Source organism: Oncorhynchus masou, chromosome 15 (assembly GCF_036934945.1).
Source record: "Oncorhynchus masou masou isolate Uvic2021 chromosome 15, UVic_Omas_1.1, whole genome shotgun sequence".
Lineage (NCBI taxonomy): Eukaryota > Metazoa > Chordata > Actinopteri > Salmoniformes > Salmonidae > Oncorhynchus > Oncorhynchus masou.
Window position 1 is genome coordinate 66,840,167 of NC_088226.1, and position 15,729 is coordinate 66,855,895.

General features: G+C 48.0%; 1 protein-coding gene and 1 long non-coding RNA gene across 2 annotated transcripts in view; both read left to right on the forward strand.

Moving 5' to 3' along the window:
* The window catches only part of LOC135556909 (inositol hexakisphosphate and diphosphoinositol-pentakisphosphate kinase 2-like), a 76,542-nt gene extending 66,116 nt beyond the window's left edge, over nucleotides 1-10,426 (forward strand). The window contains exon 26 of the mRNA XM_064990316.1: nucleotides 10,242-10,426. Coding sequence (XP_064846388.1) covers nucleotides 10,242-10,426 — 185 coding nt within the window. The remainder of the gene's footprint in view (nucleotides 1-10,241) is intronic.
* Nucleotides 10,427-11,294: 868 nt separating this feature from the next.
* On the forward strand, nucleotides 11,295-15,418 carry LOC135556706 (uncharacterized). The gene is made up of 2 exons (XR_010458043.1): nucleotides 11,295-11,407; nucleotides 13,508-15,418. It is a non-coding gene; the product is annotated as an uncharacterized LOC135556706 (long non-coding RNA).
* The last annotated feature ends 311 nt before the right edge of the window (nucleotides 15,419-15,729 follow it).

Genomic DNA, 15,729 nt, shown 5'->3' on the forward strand with positions numbered 1-15,729 from the left:
CATGGAGAGAGGGGGCATTCACATGGAGAGAGGGGGCATTCACATGGAGAGAGGGGGCATTCACATGGAGAGAGGGGGCATTCACATGGAGAGAGGGGGCATTCACATGGAGAGAGGGGGCATTCACATGGAGAGAGGGGGCATTCACATGGAGAGAGGGGGCATTCACATGGAGAGGGGGCGTTCACATGGAGAGAGGGGGCGTTCACATGGAGAGAGGGGGCGTTCACATGGAGAGAGGGGGGGCGTTCACATGGAGAGAGGGGGAGAGTTCACATGGAGAGAGGGGGGCGTTCACATGGAGAGAGGGAGGCGTTCACATGGAGAGGGGCGTTCACATGGAGAGGGGCGTTCACATGGAGAGAGGGCGTTCACATGGAGAGAGGGGCGTTCACATGGAGAGAGGGGCGTTCACATGGAGAGAGGGGGCGTTCACATGGAGAGAGGGGGCGTTCACATGGAGAGAGGGGGCGTTCACATGGAGAGAGGGGGCGTTCACATGGAGAGGGGGCGTTCACATGGAGAGAGGGGGCGTTCACATGGAGAGAGGGGGCGTTCACATGGAGAGAGGGCATTCACATGGAGAGAGGGGGCATTCACATGGAGAGAGGGGGCGTTCACATGGAGAGAAGGGGCATTCACATGGAGAGAGGGGGCATTCACATGGAGAGAGGGGGCATTCACATGGAGAGAGGGCATTCACATGGAGAGGGGGCATTCACATGGAGAGAGGGCATTCACATGGAGAGGGGGCATTCACATAACACTGTGCTATGGAAGAGAGGCTGCGGTCTGCGTGTTGCTATACACTACCAGTCTAAAGTCTGGACACACCTACTCATTCAATGGTTTTTACTTTATTTTTCTTTACTTTTTGAATCATCTAAAATATATTTTGATATGTTTAACACTTTTTTTGGTTACAACATGATTCCATATGTGTTATTTCATAGTTTTGACGTCTTCACTATTTTTCTACAATGTAGAAAATAGTTTTTAAAAAATCAAGAAAAACCCTTGAATGAGTAGGTGTGTCCAAACTGTTGACTGGTACTGTATGTGAACATGTGTCCACAAGAATACCCATTGAAAGGGAAATTGACCAATTTGAACTTTTTCCGTCTGTTTTACTGATCTCAAGTGAGTCATTTTGCTATGCACTGTGTTATGAAATATATTACTATGTTATAGGGGTCCAGGCAGTGGTTGGATGAGTTTGTCATGCATGGGTGAGTGCTGTGGTATCTCTCAAAACAATGTTTTAGGCCCTGAGCTGCTGTGGTATCTCTCAAAACAATGTTTTAGGACCTGAGCTGCTCTGGTATCTCTCAAAACAATGTTTTAGGACCTGAGCCTCTGTGGTATCTCTCAAAACAATGTTTTAGGCCCTGAGCTGCTGTGGTATCTCTCAAACAATGTTTTAGGCCCTGAGCTGCTGTGGTATCTCTCAAACAATGTTTTAGGCCCTGAGCTGCTGTGGTATTTCTCAAAACAATGTTTTAGGCCCTGAGCTGCTGTGGTATCTCTCAAACAATGTTTTAGGCCCTGAGCTGCTGTGGTATCTCTCAAACAATGTTTTAGGCCCTGAGCTGCTGTGGTATCTCTCAAACAATGTTTTAGGCCCTGAGCTGCTGTGGTATCTCTCAAACAATGTTTTAGGCCCTGAGCTGCTGTGGTATCTCTCAAACAATGTTTTAGGCCCTGAGCCTCTATGGTATCTCTCAAACAATGTTTTAGGACCTGAGCTGCTGTGGTATCTCTCAAACAATGTTTTAGGCCCTGAGCTGCTGTGGTATCTCTCAAACAATGTTTTAGGACCTGAGCTGCTGTGGTATCTCTCAAAACAATGTTTTAGGCCCTGAGCTGCTGTGGTATCTCTCAAACAATGTTTTAGGCCCTGAGCTGCTGTGGTATCTCTCAAACAATGTTTTAGGCCCTGAGCTGCTGTGGTATCTCTCAAACAATGTTTTAGGCCCTGAGCTGCTGTGGTATCTCTCAAACAATGTTTTAGGCCCTGAGCTGCTGTGGTATCTCTCAAACAATGTTTTAGGCCCTGAGCCTCTATGGTATCTCTCAAACAATGTTTTAGGACCTGAGCTGCTGTGGTATCTCTCAAACAATGTTTTAGGCCCTGAGCTGCTGTGGTATCTCTCAAACAATGTTTTAGGACCTGAGCTGCTGTGGTATCTCTCAAAACAATGTTTTAGGCCCTGAGCTGCTGTGGTATCTCTCAAACAATGTTTTAGGCCCTGAGCTGCTGTGGTATCTCTCAAACAATGTTTTAGGCCCTGAGCTGCTGTGGTATCTCTCAAACAATGTTTTAGGACCTGAGCCTCTGTGGTATCTCTCAAAACAATGTTTTAGGACCTGAGCTGCTGTGGTATCTCTCAAAACAATGTTTTAGGACCTGAGCCTCTGTGGTATCTCTCAAAACAATGTTTTATGACCTGAGCTGCTGTGGTATCTCTCAAACAATGTTTTAGGCCCTGAGCTGCTGTGGTATCTCTCAAACAATGTTTTAGGACCTGAGCCTCTGTGGTATCTCTCAAAACAATGTTTTAGGCCCTGAGCTGCTGTGGTATCTCTCAAACAATGTTTTAGGACCTGAGCCTCTGTGGTATCTCTCAAAACAATGTTTTAGGCCCTGAGCTGCTGTGGTATCTCTCAAACAATGTTTTAGGACCTGAGCCTCTGTGGTATCTCTCAAAACAATGTTTTAGGCCCTGAGCTGCTGTGGTATCTCTCAAACAATGTTTTAGGACCTGAGCCTCTGTGGTATCTCTCAAACAATGTTTTAGGACCTGAGCCTCTGTGGTATCTCTCAAAACAATGTTTTAGGACCTGAGCCTCTGTGGTATCTCTCAAAACAATGTTTTAGGCCCTGAGCTGCTGTGGTATCTCTCAAACAATGTTTTAGGACCTGAGCCTCTGTGGTATCTCTCAAAACAATGTTTTAGGCCCTGAGCTGCTGTGGTATCTCTCAAACAATGTTTTAGGACCTGAGCCTCTGTGGTATCTCTCAAAACAATGTTTTAGGCCCTGAGCTGCTGTGGTATCTCTCAAACAATGTTTTAGGCCCTGAGCTGCTGTGGTATCTCTCAAACAATGTTTTAGGACCTGAGCCTCTGTGGTATCTCTCAAAACAATGTTTTAGGCCCTGAGCTGCTGTGGTATCTCTCAAACAATGTTTTAGGCCCTGAGCTGCTGTGGTATCTCTCAAACAATGTTTTAGGCCCTGAGCTGCTGTGGTATTTCTCAAAACAATGTTTTAGGCCCTGAGCTGCTGTGGTATCTCTCAAACAATGTTTTAGGCCCTGAGCTGCTGTGGTATCTCTCAAACAATGTTTTAGGCCCTGAGCTGCTGTGGTATCTCTCAAACAATGTTTTAGGCCCTGAGCTGCTGTGGTATCTCTCAAACAATGTTTTAGGACCTGAGCCTCTGTGGTATCTCTCAAAACAATGTTTTAGGACCTGAGCTGCTGTGGTATCTCTCAAACAATGTTTTAGGACCTGAGCTGCTGTGGTATCTCTCAAAACAATGTTTTAGGACCTGAGCTGCTGTGGTATCTCTCAAAACAATGTTTTAGGACCTGAGCTGCTGTGGTATCTCTCAAAACAATGTTTTAGGACCTGAGCTGCTGTGGTATCTCTCAAAACAATGTTTTAGGACCTGAGCTGCTGTGGTATCTCTCAAAACAATGTTTTAGGACCTGAGCTGCTGTGGTATCTCTCAAAACAATGTTTTAGGACCTGAGCTGCTGTGGTATCTCTCAAACAATGTTTTAGGACCTGAGCTGCTGTGGTATCTCTCAAAACAATGTTTTAGGACCTGAGCTGCTGTGGTATCTCTCAAACAATGTTTTAGGCCCTGAGCTGCTGTGGTATCTCTCAAACAATGTTTTAGGCCCTGAGCTGCTGTGGTATCTCTCAAACAATGTTTTAGGCCCTGAGCTGCTGTGGTATCTCTCAAACAATGTTTTAGGACCTGAGCTGCTGTGGTATCTCTCAAAACAATGTTTTAGGACCTGAGCTGCTGTGGTTGAATTGAGAATTTTTGCCCGACACAATGACTTTACTGTTGGGGCTGTACAGATACAAGTCAATGTTTTGTGAATTGCACTTGATTGTATTTTCCTGTAGCTTGGAGAATGACGAAGGAAGGGGACACACATTGAAACTGCTGATTCTGGGCCTGGCTCTCACGCAGTTAAACTGAGTGAATTTGGCATCGAATTCTAGGTAAATAGCAGTATTAGATGTTATCCAAGTGCCTGGGTCATCTGGCTACTAGGAGCGGACGCGTCCCCCCCCGTACTAGGACTGGATGCGACGTGTGTCCCCGCTAGGACCGGATGCGACGTGTGTCCCCGCTAGGACCGGATGCGACGTGTGTCCCCCCCCCTAGGACCGGATGCGACGTGTGTCCCCCCCCCTAGGACCGGATGCGACGTGTGTCCCCCTAGGACCGGCTGCGACGTGTGTCCCCCTAGGACCGGATGCGACGTGTGTCCCCCCTAGGACCGGATGCGACGTGTGTGTCCCCCTAGGGCCGGATGCGACGTGTGTCCCCCCTAGGACCGGATGCGACGTGTTCCCCCCCCCCCACACACCCCGTGCTTGGACCGGATGCAACGCGTCCCCTCCCCATGCTAGGACCGGATGCGACATGTGTCCCCCCTAGGACCGGATGCGACATGTGTCCCCCCTAGGACCAGATGCGATTTGTCCCCCCCCCCCCCCGTGCTAGGACCGGATGCGACATGTGTCCCCCTTGGACCGGATGCAACGCGTCCCTCCCGTGCTAGGACCGGATGCGACATGTGTCCCCCCTTGGACCGGATGCAACGCGTCCCCTCCCCGTGCTAGGACCGGATGCGACATGTGTCCCCCCTAGGACTGGATGCGACATGTGTCCCCTCCCCGTGCTAGGACCGGATGCGACATGTGTCCCCCCTAGGACTGGATGCGACATGTGTCCCCCCCCCGTGCTAGGACCGGATGCAACGCGTCCCCTCCCCATGCTAGGACCGGATGCAACGCGTCCCCTCCCCGTGCTAGGACCGGATGCAACGCGTCTCATCCCCGTGCTAGGATGGGACGCGTAATCACCCCCCCCAGGCCCGGAATCCCCCCCCCAGTCCTAGGACCGGATGGACCAGACGAATTGCGATATTTGATGCATGGTTTCTGCGTCTGTGTTGACAGAGTTTTGGATGAACTTCTGCTAGCTACTCACTGCAATGGCTACAGTGATAAGAGGTTTTATATTAGGCCCTAACCTAGGGTCAGTGCAGCCCATGTCGAGAGGTGTGCTGGATTCAGTAAGGTCTGGCCCTGCATCAAGTATGAAGTATAAAGAAAGCTGTATAAGTTGGCAGTACTTACCGAAAAGTGAGGTGGGCAAATGGTTTAGTGTCTCCTAACTCCATAGTGTGATGCCAGTTCTTGAAACGAGCGTGAACAGGTGTGTGCTCAGATTAGAGGCACAGTAACGCTTCTATTCATACGACCTGTAGTTCTCAACAAGACTTCCTCATCCGTGTAACCAACCTCCTCCGTCTGCTCATGAACAACTGTTGTCTTTGGTTCAGACCTCTATCCAGATGGTTGTTCTGCCATTTTGAAGTTAGCCATCCACAGTCAAGGTGTCACAATACTGTGCTGCCATGAAAGATGCATTAGATCAAAGGAAAGGTCTGAGATCGACGAGTCCTTGTCTGAGGCAGATATCTCTGTCTGTGCAGTTGTTTTGTCTTTCTGGGGTCAGAAAGTAAGAGTCTGGTATTCTGGTTGACCCTGAATACTTTCTGAATGCACTGTAGATACTACCCATATTACCAATAAGTCTCTCTTTTCCCGTTGTCTGGTATTCTGGTTGACCCTGAATACTTTCTGAATGCACTGTAGATGCTACACATATTACCCATAAGCCTCTGTTCCGGTTGTTGACCGTTCTATGAATTCCAGATTTCACCCTGTTTGGATTCTACATGAAAACATTGATGCCTCGTTTTGTAGTTGCAGTTCGGTTTATGTCTGGAAAGAAAGCATTGTCCTTTCTTTGATGTTGAGAAGCCTTGTGACTTACTGGTGATCGTGACCAGCAAGGAGGTGTTTTGACTGACATGCCTGTCATCGTCCAACGTGTATTACCCCATGAACATCAACGATGGAGAGACTGTAGCTCTGGACAGCGGTTAGATGTTTCTCCATCTGTCTTATCGAATGGATGGGAGAGAGTCTGGGACCTGCAGCCTCGTTTCTTTTTGAATGAGAGAGTCACAACCTGTTTTTAATATTGTGAACATGCTGGCCCACCTACAGCCTTTCACTACCCTTCCTCAGAGCCCTGAGACTAGCACCATGTAGCCCAGCTGCTGAAGGGGCTCTCCACTGACACGGTCCTCCTGTCTTGTTCCTCTGGATGGGGACCATGGCCCTCTACCTGCAACAGTGCCCTTACCACCGGCGCCTTCTTCCGGAACCGTCTGGTGTCCAGCCAAGACCCCCCAGAGTGCCTCTATGGTCGGACCCCTGTAGACCTCCCAGAGTGCCTCTATGGTTGAACCCCTGTAGACCTCCCAGAGTGCCTCTATGGTTGAACCCCTGTAGACCTCCCAGAGTGCCTCTACGGTCAGCCCCCACTGTAGACCTCCCAGAGTGCCTCTACGGTCAGCCCCCCTGTAGACCTCCCAGAGTGCCTCTACGGTCGGACCCTGCAGACCTCCCAGAGTGCCTCTACGGTCAGCCCCCCCCTGTAGACCTCCCAGAGTGCCTCTACGGTCAGCCCCCCCCCCGTAGACCTCCCAGAGTGCCTCTACGGTCAGCCCCCCCCTGTAGACCTCCCAGAGTGTCTCTACGGTCGGACCCCTGTAGACCTCCCAGAGTGTCTCTACGGTCAGCCCCCACTGTAGACCTCCCAGAGTGCCTCTACGGTCGGACCCCTGTAGACCTCCCAGAGTGCCTCTACGGTCAGCCCCCCTGTAGACCTCCCAGAGTGCCTCTACGGTCAGCCCCCCCCTGTAGACCTCCCAGAGTGCCTCTACGGTCAGCCCCCCCCTGTAGACCTCCCAGAGTGTCTCTACGGTCGGACCCCTGTAGACCTCCCAGAGTGTCTCTACGGTCAGACCCCACTGTAGACCTCCCAGAGTGCCCCTACGGTCGGACCCCTGTAGACCTCCCAGAGTGCCCCTACGGTCGGACCCCTGTAGACCTCCCAGAGTGCCCCTACGTGCCCCTACCTCCCAGAGTGCCCCCTCGGTCGGACCCCTGTAGACCTCCCAGAGTGCCCCTACGGTCGGACCCCTGTAGACCTCCCAGAGTGCCCCTACGGTCGGACCCCTGTAGACCTCCCAGAGTGCCCCTACGGTCGGACCCCTGTAGACCTCCCAGAGTGCCCCTACGGTCGGACCCCTGTAGACCTCCCAGAGTGCCCCTACGGTCGGACCCCTGTAGACCTCCCAGAGTGCCCCTACGGTCGGACCCCTGTAGACCTCCCAGAGTGCCCCTACGGTCGGACCCCCTGTAGACCTCCCAGAGTGCCCCTACGGTCGGACCCCTGTAGACCTCCCAGAGTGCCCCTACGGTCGGACCCCTGTAGACCTCCCAGAGTGCCTCTACGGTCGGACCCCCTGTAGACCTCCCAGAGTGCCCCTACGGTCGGACCCCTGTAGACCTCCCAGAGTGCCTCTACAGTCAGCCCCCCCCCCCTGTAGACCTCCCAGAGTGCCCCTACGGTCGGACCCCTGTAGACCTCCCAGAGTGCCTCTACGGTCAGCCCCCACTGTAGACCTCCTAGAGTGCCCCTACGGTCGGATCCCTGTAGACCTCCCAGAGTGCCTCTACGGTCGGACCCCTGTAGACCTCCCAGAGTGCCCCTACGGTCGGACCCCTGTAGACCTCCCAGAGTGCCCCTACGGTCGGACCCCTGTAGACCTCCCAGAGTGCCCCTACGGTCGGACCCCTGTAGACCTCCCAGAGTGCCCCTACGGTCGGACCCCTGTAGACCTCCCAGAGTGCCTCTACGGTCGGACCCCTGTAGACCTCCCAGAGTGCCCCTACGGTCGGACCCCTGTAGACCTCCCAGAGTGCCTCTACGGTCGGACCCCTGTAGACCTCCCAGAGTGCCTCTACGGTCGCTTCTGTCCTCATTTCTTTTTTATATCTAATTCACTGTCACTGTCTACATGACGTTTGTTGGCCTAATCCTTCATGTCATTCCCGTTAACCTGTCTGTCTCTCTCCTCTCTGTCTGTGTCTCTCTCTGTCTCTGCCTGAGAATGCAGCCGTGACAACTATAAAGGGAGTGTTCATTCTCCAATCGATGGGTCAATATCCGTTACTCATTTTGCTACGGCTTTTAATCCAAAAGGATGCTTGCCAGCTTTCTCTTCCAGATCTTTACGGTGAAATTAGAAGAAAAAAAAGTCCCTGCTGGGGGGAAAAATGTCGGTCTGCCCTTGAGAAAAGCACTTAACCCTAATTGGTCCAGGGTCGCCATCAATATTGGCTGATCCCAGGTCATGACCCAGCTCTCCGAGGGTGTCGCAGGGGAGTGCAATATGCAACAAAAACACATTTGCATTTCACACCACACACTTTCATATATTTGAAACAGGAAGAATATAAGCACCCCCTATTTGACCTTTTACAGTCCAGTTGGTTATTCTGACTGTCAAGATAGTTGCTCTACATATGGACACTTGATTGGAGTGATGTGGAGACTGCACTTTTGGTGGACCTCCTGGCTACCATTGAAAATCCCTTCGCTCTCATGAATGATGTTTTGGTATTTTGACCAGATTTAAGATCTGAGATCTGCGAAGAATATCTAGGTCATCTTGGCTCACCTCATTTTAATTGGCAGAGTAAGCGGTAGTCTGTCCTTAAACCACAGAGTTTTAGGGGAGTATCTAGAGCTTCTGCTTCCCCCTTTTAAGCCTATGCATCCACACAGGAGAGTACTAGACATCAGCCCCAGAACTCTGTAGCTGGATAGGAAATCACTTGGTAGACTTGGAAGAGGTTGATAGGAATATTACATTTCCATAGGTAATTGACTGGGCACACTTGAATTGTCAAAGCCTGACGGGGTTTTTTTCTTCTCTCGTCTTACTTTATTTTTCCATTTCCCTCCTCCTATCTTTTTTTTTTATTACATATCTTAATTCGCTGCGTCTCTCTCCCTCTCTTGCTCTTCAACTCTGTTTCACGGCTAGTAAATAATGGCGCAGTGTAGCATCAGTTGTCTTCTGCTACATCTGGTGTGTGTGAGCTGAATTAAATATCCTTACGGAGTGGTAGGCTGCAACACGTAGCGAGGGAGGGGTGGAGACAGAGCGAGGAAAGCAGAGGGAGGAAGGGAAAGACAACAGAAAGCTAGAGATCTTATCAGGCCTTCTCCACAGACGTCTGGGTTGATATTTTTCAGCGACGTTATCAGAGAATTTTTGGCAGAGGCATGTTGTACTCTGACCTTGTCTTGCCCAGGTGAATAATGATGCTGAAAACTGCTTCTGGTTGAAACTCGGCAAACTCAAAGACTCCACAAAAGGCTTCCCTTCTTTTGGGGGTTGGTGAAAGTCCATCCTGACCAAGTTGACTTGTTATTTGTGACATGAACAAGTTGATTAATCTCAATGAAACTGTCAGTTGGTTGGGGAAGAAACATTATGGAGGAATACTGCAAAATGCGGGCCTTGGAAGCCATTTGTGCTAACCATCGAAGTGCTGTTGGGATTTAGGTTACAATAGTTGGACAGTTCGGGAGAAGGATGACAGCATGCATTCTGGGAAATGGATGACTGGATGACTCATTGCTTGACCTCATACATTCCTTGTTTTTGTGTGGTGCTGTCAATTCCATTGTGGTGTTATTTCGGGCTGCACTGTATGGCAAAGGATTGATTGCCTGCACAGGCCTGTTGGTGTGTGAAAAGCCTGTCGTCGCACAACACAAGTCCTCAGGGCAGGACGTGTGTACTGTACGCCATTCGAGACGCAAAGCCTGTCCTTGGTCGAGCTGCTCTATGGCTTGGTACTTTTGTGTGAATGACTGACTGAATTTTGGCATGGTCCTTGCAGAGTGCCCTGGGGGAAGCCCAATGTCTATCTTTCTCTGTGGAGTGATGTCACATTGAAAGGGGGCGGGGCTACGTGCTATATTACTGTATTGCCACGTCTCACAGCTCAGATGGAGGGGTGGTGCCACCGTGTGTTTGTGTGTCTCCTCTCCCATGCAGGCTTTGAAGGCTGCTCCATGGTGCCCTCTATCTACCCGCTGGAGACATTACACAACTCGCTGTCCCTCAAGCAGGTGGACAAGTTCCTCAATGCCGTGTGTGAGCATAGCAGCGATGCCCACGCCAAGACCATGAAAGGTAAGCATTCTAGTCAGAGCCATGCATTTAGAGAGTTGGGCCATTGAAGTTTCTGCATTATGATGCATTTACATGAAACTACAACATTCTATGGCAGCCATGTTGGCTCCCCCATTAACATTACATGGGGAATAGAATGTCTAGAATGAGCATTATGACGCATTTACATGAAACTACAACATTCTATGGCAGCCATGTTGGCTCCCCCATTAACATTACATGGGGAATAGAATGTCTAGAATGAGCATTATGATGCATTTACATGAAACTACAACATTCTATGGCAGCCATGTTGGCTCCCCCATTAACATTACATGGGGAATAGAATGTCTAGAATGAGCATTATGACGCATTTACATGAAACTACAACATTCTATGGCAGCCATGTTGGCTCCCCCATTAACATTACATGGGGAATAGAATGTCTAGAATGAGCATTATGATGCATTTACATGAAACTACAACATTCTATGGCAGCCATGTTGGCTCCCCCATTAACATTACATGGGGAATAGAATGTCTAGAATGAGCATTATGACGCATTTACATGAAACTACAACATTCTATGGCAGCCATGTTGGCTCCCCCATTAACATTACATGGGGAATAGAATGTCTAGAATGAGCATTATGACGCATTTACATGAAACTACAACATTCATTCTAGGAGCGACATACCAAGCCTCTACAATACAGACCTGATCCAAGATCTGTTTGTGCTGTCGTACCAGCTCCTATGTCCATTGGCCTGATAATGACCATAAGTGTTGGCAAGATTGGAGAAACAGATCTGGGACCAGGCAAACAAATGAATATATTTGGTGTCAGTCATCATTGTCTTTCTCAGTGGCATATCATACATCCACCTTTTATGATGTTTAGTAGCGAACATGATCGTTTCCCTCCAGCTCTCTGCCCTGTTCGACACGTCAAGTCAGGGGTACAGCCAGACACACATCTACCCCCACCCACCGAAAGCCCTGTCCTCCTCAGAAACTCCTGTCCGGTCCCCCGAATGCCCACTTTGGTGTGAGTATAGCGACGTCCACGTTCTTCAGTTTTCATACATATTTCTTTAAAACATATCGAGCTCTTTTAAATGTGAGAATATTAAACGCTAAACTAAATACTGAGCATTAACATCACCGTACTGTACTTGTACCACAGAGTAATATGCTGTGTTCTTTTGAGTACCAATTAGCTTCAGTAGGTCAACCTGGCAGTCTGGCATCTCTGCTTCTCAAAGTGCTATCGTGAGTTACAGTAGATGCATATGCAAACCTTTACAATCAAACGCAGGTTCAGGTGCATGTCAGTCCGACCACAACCCGTAGCACTTACCTAGATGGGTTTGAGCAATATGGCGGAAGCCTCCCCCAACCCCGTGGGTAGGTTAGTTTGAGATTACACCCACTCAGTCCCTTCAGATGTGAAAACATCAAAGTGATGCTAAGGTAAAGGGTTCAACACTACAGTAGTAATGCACATTTCCATTGTCCTAGAACACGGTGGTGTTCAGTGGGGCGTTGCAACAGAGAATGTTTTAAAACAAAATGAATGTCTTATTGAACAGTCTATTTTCTTCTGTTTGGAGCCTATTATTGTCCAATGGTTACCAGGCCAACCAGCACCAGAGACAGAGGTTTCCCAGAGCAGGACATATAAAAAGCCTGAAACTGTCAGATTAACTAAACAAGAGCGCTGTGTTTTAGTCTTTCTTTGCCAAGAAGAGAGGCACAATCAATTTTTAAGACTTCTGTAAAATAGGACTCGGGATAATAAACCCCCCTTAGTTTTATCAAGCCATCTCTGCCTCGCCGCTGGGGTCCATTGTTGTCGGTGCCCCCTCCCCTTCCAGTGGGGATTCATTTGGTCCTTCACCAGTCTTTTAGTTTCAACAGCTGCTGTGAGCTTCTTTATCTCTCGCTCTCCTTTATCTGTCTCTCTCCTTTCTCTCTCGCTCTTTCTGTCTCTCTCCTTTATCTCTGTCTCGCTCTTTCTGTCTCTCTCCTTTATCTCTGTCTCTCTCTTTCTGCCTCTCTACTTTCTTTCTGTCTCTCTCCTTTATCTCTGTCTCTCTATTTCTATCTCTCTCTTTCTGTCTCTCTCCTTTCTCTCTCTCTTGCTGTCTCTCTCCTTTATCTGTCTCACACTTTCTGTCTCTCTCCTTTATCTCTCTCTCTCTTTCTGTCTCCTTTGTCTCTCTCCTTTCTCTCTCTCTGTCTCTCCTTTCTCTCTCTTTCTGTCTCTCCTTTCTCTCTCTGTCTCCTTTATCTCTCTCTTTCTGTCTCTCCTTTCTGTCTCTTTCCTTTCTCTGTCTCTCTCTCCTTTATCTCTGTCTCTCTCCTTTATCTGTCTCTCTCCTTTCTGTCTCTCTTTCTGTCTCTCTTTCTGTCTCTCTCATTTATCTGTCTCACTCCTTTATCTCTCTCTTCTGTCTCTGTCTGTCTCCTTTATTTCTCTCTGTCTCTCCTTTATTTCTCTCTTTCTGTCTCTCTCCTTTATCTCTCTCCTTTATCTCTCCCTTTCTGTCTTTCCTTTCTGTCTCTCTCTTTCTGTCTCCTTTCTCTCTCTTTCTGTCTCTTTTCTCTCTCTTTCTGTCTCTCCTTTTTGTCTCTCTCCTTTCTTTCTGTCTCTCTCTTTCTGTATTTCCTTTATCTCTGTCTCTCTCTTTCTGTCTCTCTCCTTTATCTCTCTCTCTGTCTCTCCTTTCTTTCTGTCTCCTTTTTCTGTCTCTCTCCTTCTGTCTCTCTCTTTCTGTCTCTCCTTTATTTCTGTCTCTCTCCTTTCTTTCTGTCTCCTTATCTCTCTTTCTGTCTCTCCTTTATCTCTGCCCCTATCTCTCTCTTTCTGTCTCTCTCCTTTATCTCTGTCTCTCTCTTTCTGTCTCTCTCCTTTATATCTGTCTCTCTCTTTCTGTCTGTCTCTCTCTTTCTGTCTCTTATCTCTCTCTTTCTGTCTCTCTTATCTCTCTCTTTCTGTCTCTCTTATCTCTCTCTTTCTGTCTCTCCTTTCTTTCTGTCTCTCCTTTATCTCTGGTGGTACAAATAATTATCCCTTCACAATTACTTGTTTATGTTCATGTTTGTGTGGGTCTCTTTCTCTTTTTCTTTGTGTGTGTGTGTGCAGACAGCAGTGGCCCCTCTAGCACAGTGTTCAGTGGAAGGTCCTCTTCCCCCACCTCAGTGAACCCAGACATACATTTCAACTTCAGTGAGTAGACCACAGCCCCCTCACCGGATCCCACAGAGAAACTAGAGGACAACACATCACCTGGATCCACTCCCTATTAATCCATCCACCCACCCATCTGTCCACCCACCCAGCCATTCATCTGTCCACCCATCTGTCCACCCACCCAGCCATTCATCTGTCCACCCATCTGTCCACCCACCCATCTATTCATCTGTCCACCCATCTCTCCACCCACCCAGCCATTCATCTGTCCACCCATCTGTCCACCCACCCATCTATTCATCTGTCCACCCATCTGTCCACCCACCCAGCCATTCATCCATCCACACTGTGACTTCTACCCACCTGTGAGTGCTTTCAAACTAATCACAGTCACATACAGTGCTGGACCCTAAGGACCGCCAGTCTCATTTTGTGGACGAAAACAAACCAAAACCCACTGGCCCCTCCCCTCAGGCGGATGTGTGTCTAACCAACACTCTGCCCCAGTTGAGCGACAGCGAGGGGAGCCTATCCCCAGGCTCCTTTGCAATGTATAGACGGACCTGAAGCTGGACGCACGCTGCAGTCTGTCCCAGATTCAGACTGTGGCTGCTGATTTAGACACGATGGGAGAAACAGGAGCTGATTATTTCCATGCTTCATCCAAACCCTATTCTATATGGAACTGCCCACACAAAATGTGTCTGTGCATTGAGTACCTCCTCTCTCTGAGGGAGGGAGGCAGGTTCTGCATTTTCAGTCATGGCTGACCATATTCTTTGGAACAGTTGAGCCAGTTGATTAAATACTTTCTCCAGTTTTGTTGGTGTTGTCCCTTTATTTTGTGTATACTGTTTGGGGTTTCCTTTAAATGATTTTGGGGGAAAGGGTACAATACAATGGGGATACTATTTCCTGTCATTGTCTACACAGCATTTTCATACCACTTTGTCGCAAAATAACAACTCATTCTATACACATACTGGTTATGTTTGAAGTGGAAAATATATTCCATATACCTCCTTCAACCTACCAAACATATAAACACACGTGCCTCAACTCCCTTACAACGAGAATCAGTGTTACTGAATCTATTTTTTTTACAGTGTTTCAAGGGTAAACCACTCCAGAGGAAGTAGCTGACTGTCTTTTAGGCTACTTCCGTCTGGACTGGATCCAGTCCTCATACTGGTTTAAACATGTCTGCTGTTTTGCCATAGTTAAGTGTTTAATATGAATTTAAACGATTCTATATCATATGTTGTAATGCATAATATTTTGCCATCTGTGTTGCACCTGAGAGGATAATAAACATATATTGAATATGTAATTAGGGCTAAAAAAAAAATAAAAATAAATGAGATGGGAGGGATCCGTTAAATCGTTTTTACAAAACATATCGTTATGAATACAACTTCATACAAAATGTTTTTTTCTTTTTTTTTCTTGTACAGTGCCATTACATTCTTGGCATAATTCTCAGAATTGTAAATCTGAAACGTTTCAATAGATTATGTAGAGAACATGCTTGTCATTGTGTTTTGTAGTTTGTACGTCGTCTTTTTGTTATGTAGTCTTGTATGCTATCTCAAGGATGCTCTCAACTGCACTAATGCAGACCTACCGGAGCTGAATCTGTACAACAAACCTTTCTTTGACTTTACTTCACGTTGCTTTTTTATCCTGATAGTAAGGATTTATTTAACGATTGGTGTTTTTGTAGGTGAAATTTAGGGCTGTATTTGTGATTTTACTTCATGTGGCATGTAATGTCAGCCAAATACATTTTGATGCTGTATAGAATCCTCTCCTTAGACTTTCAAAATAGAATACCAAGGTTGTTTTATTAAAAGTCATATCGGCTCTCTGAAGGTTGTGTTTCTCCATTAAGCTCAGGCATTACAAATCCATCATTTTAACTAGTCTGATGGGTGCACAAGTTTGTGTGTGTGGGCATGCGGGTGTGTGTGGGCATGCGGGTGTGTGTGGGGTATAGCAAGGTTTAGTATCATATTATAAAGCCCTCAAACTCAACCCTCGAAGCCAGTTCCATTGCATTATTTCATTGTTCCCCCTCTAATCAGGGACTGATTTAGACCTGGGACACCAGGTGGGTGAAATTAATTATCAGGTAGAACAGAAACCCAGCAGGCTCCGGCCCTCATAGGGTCAGA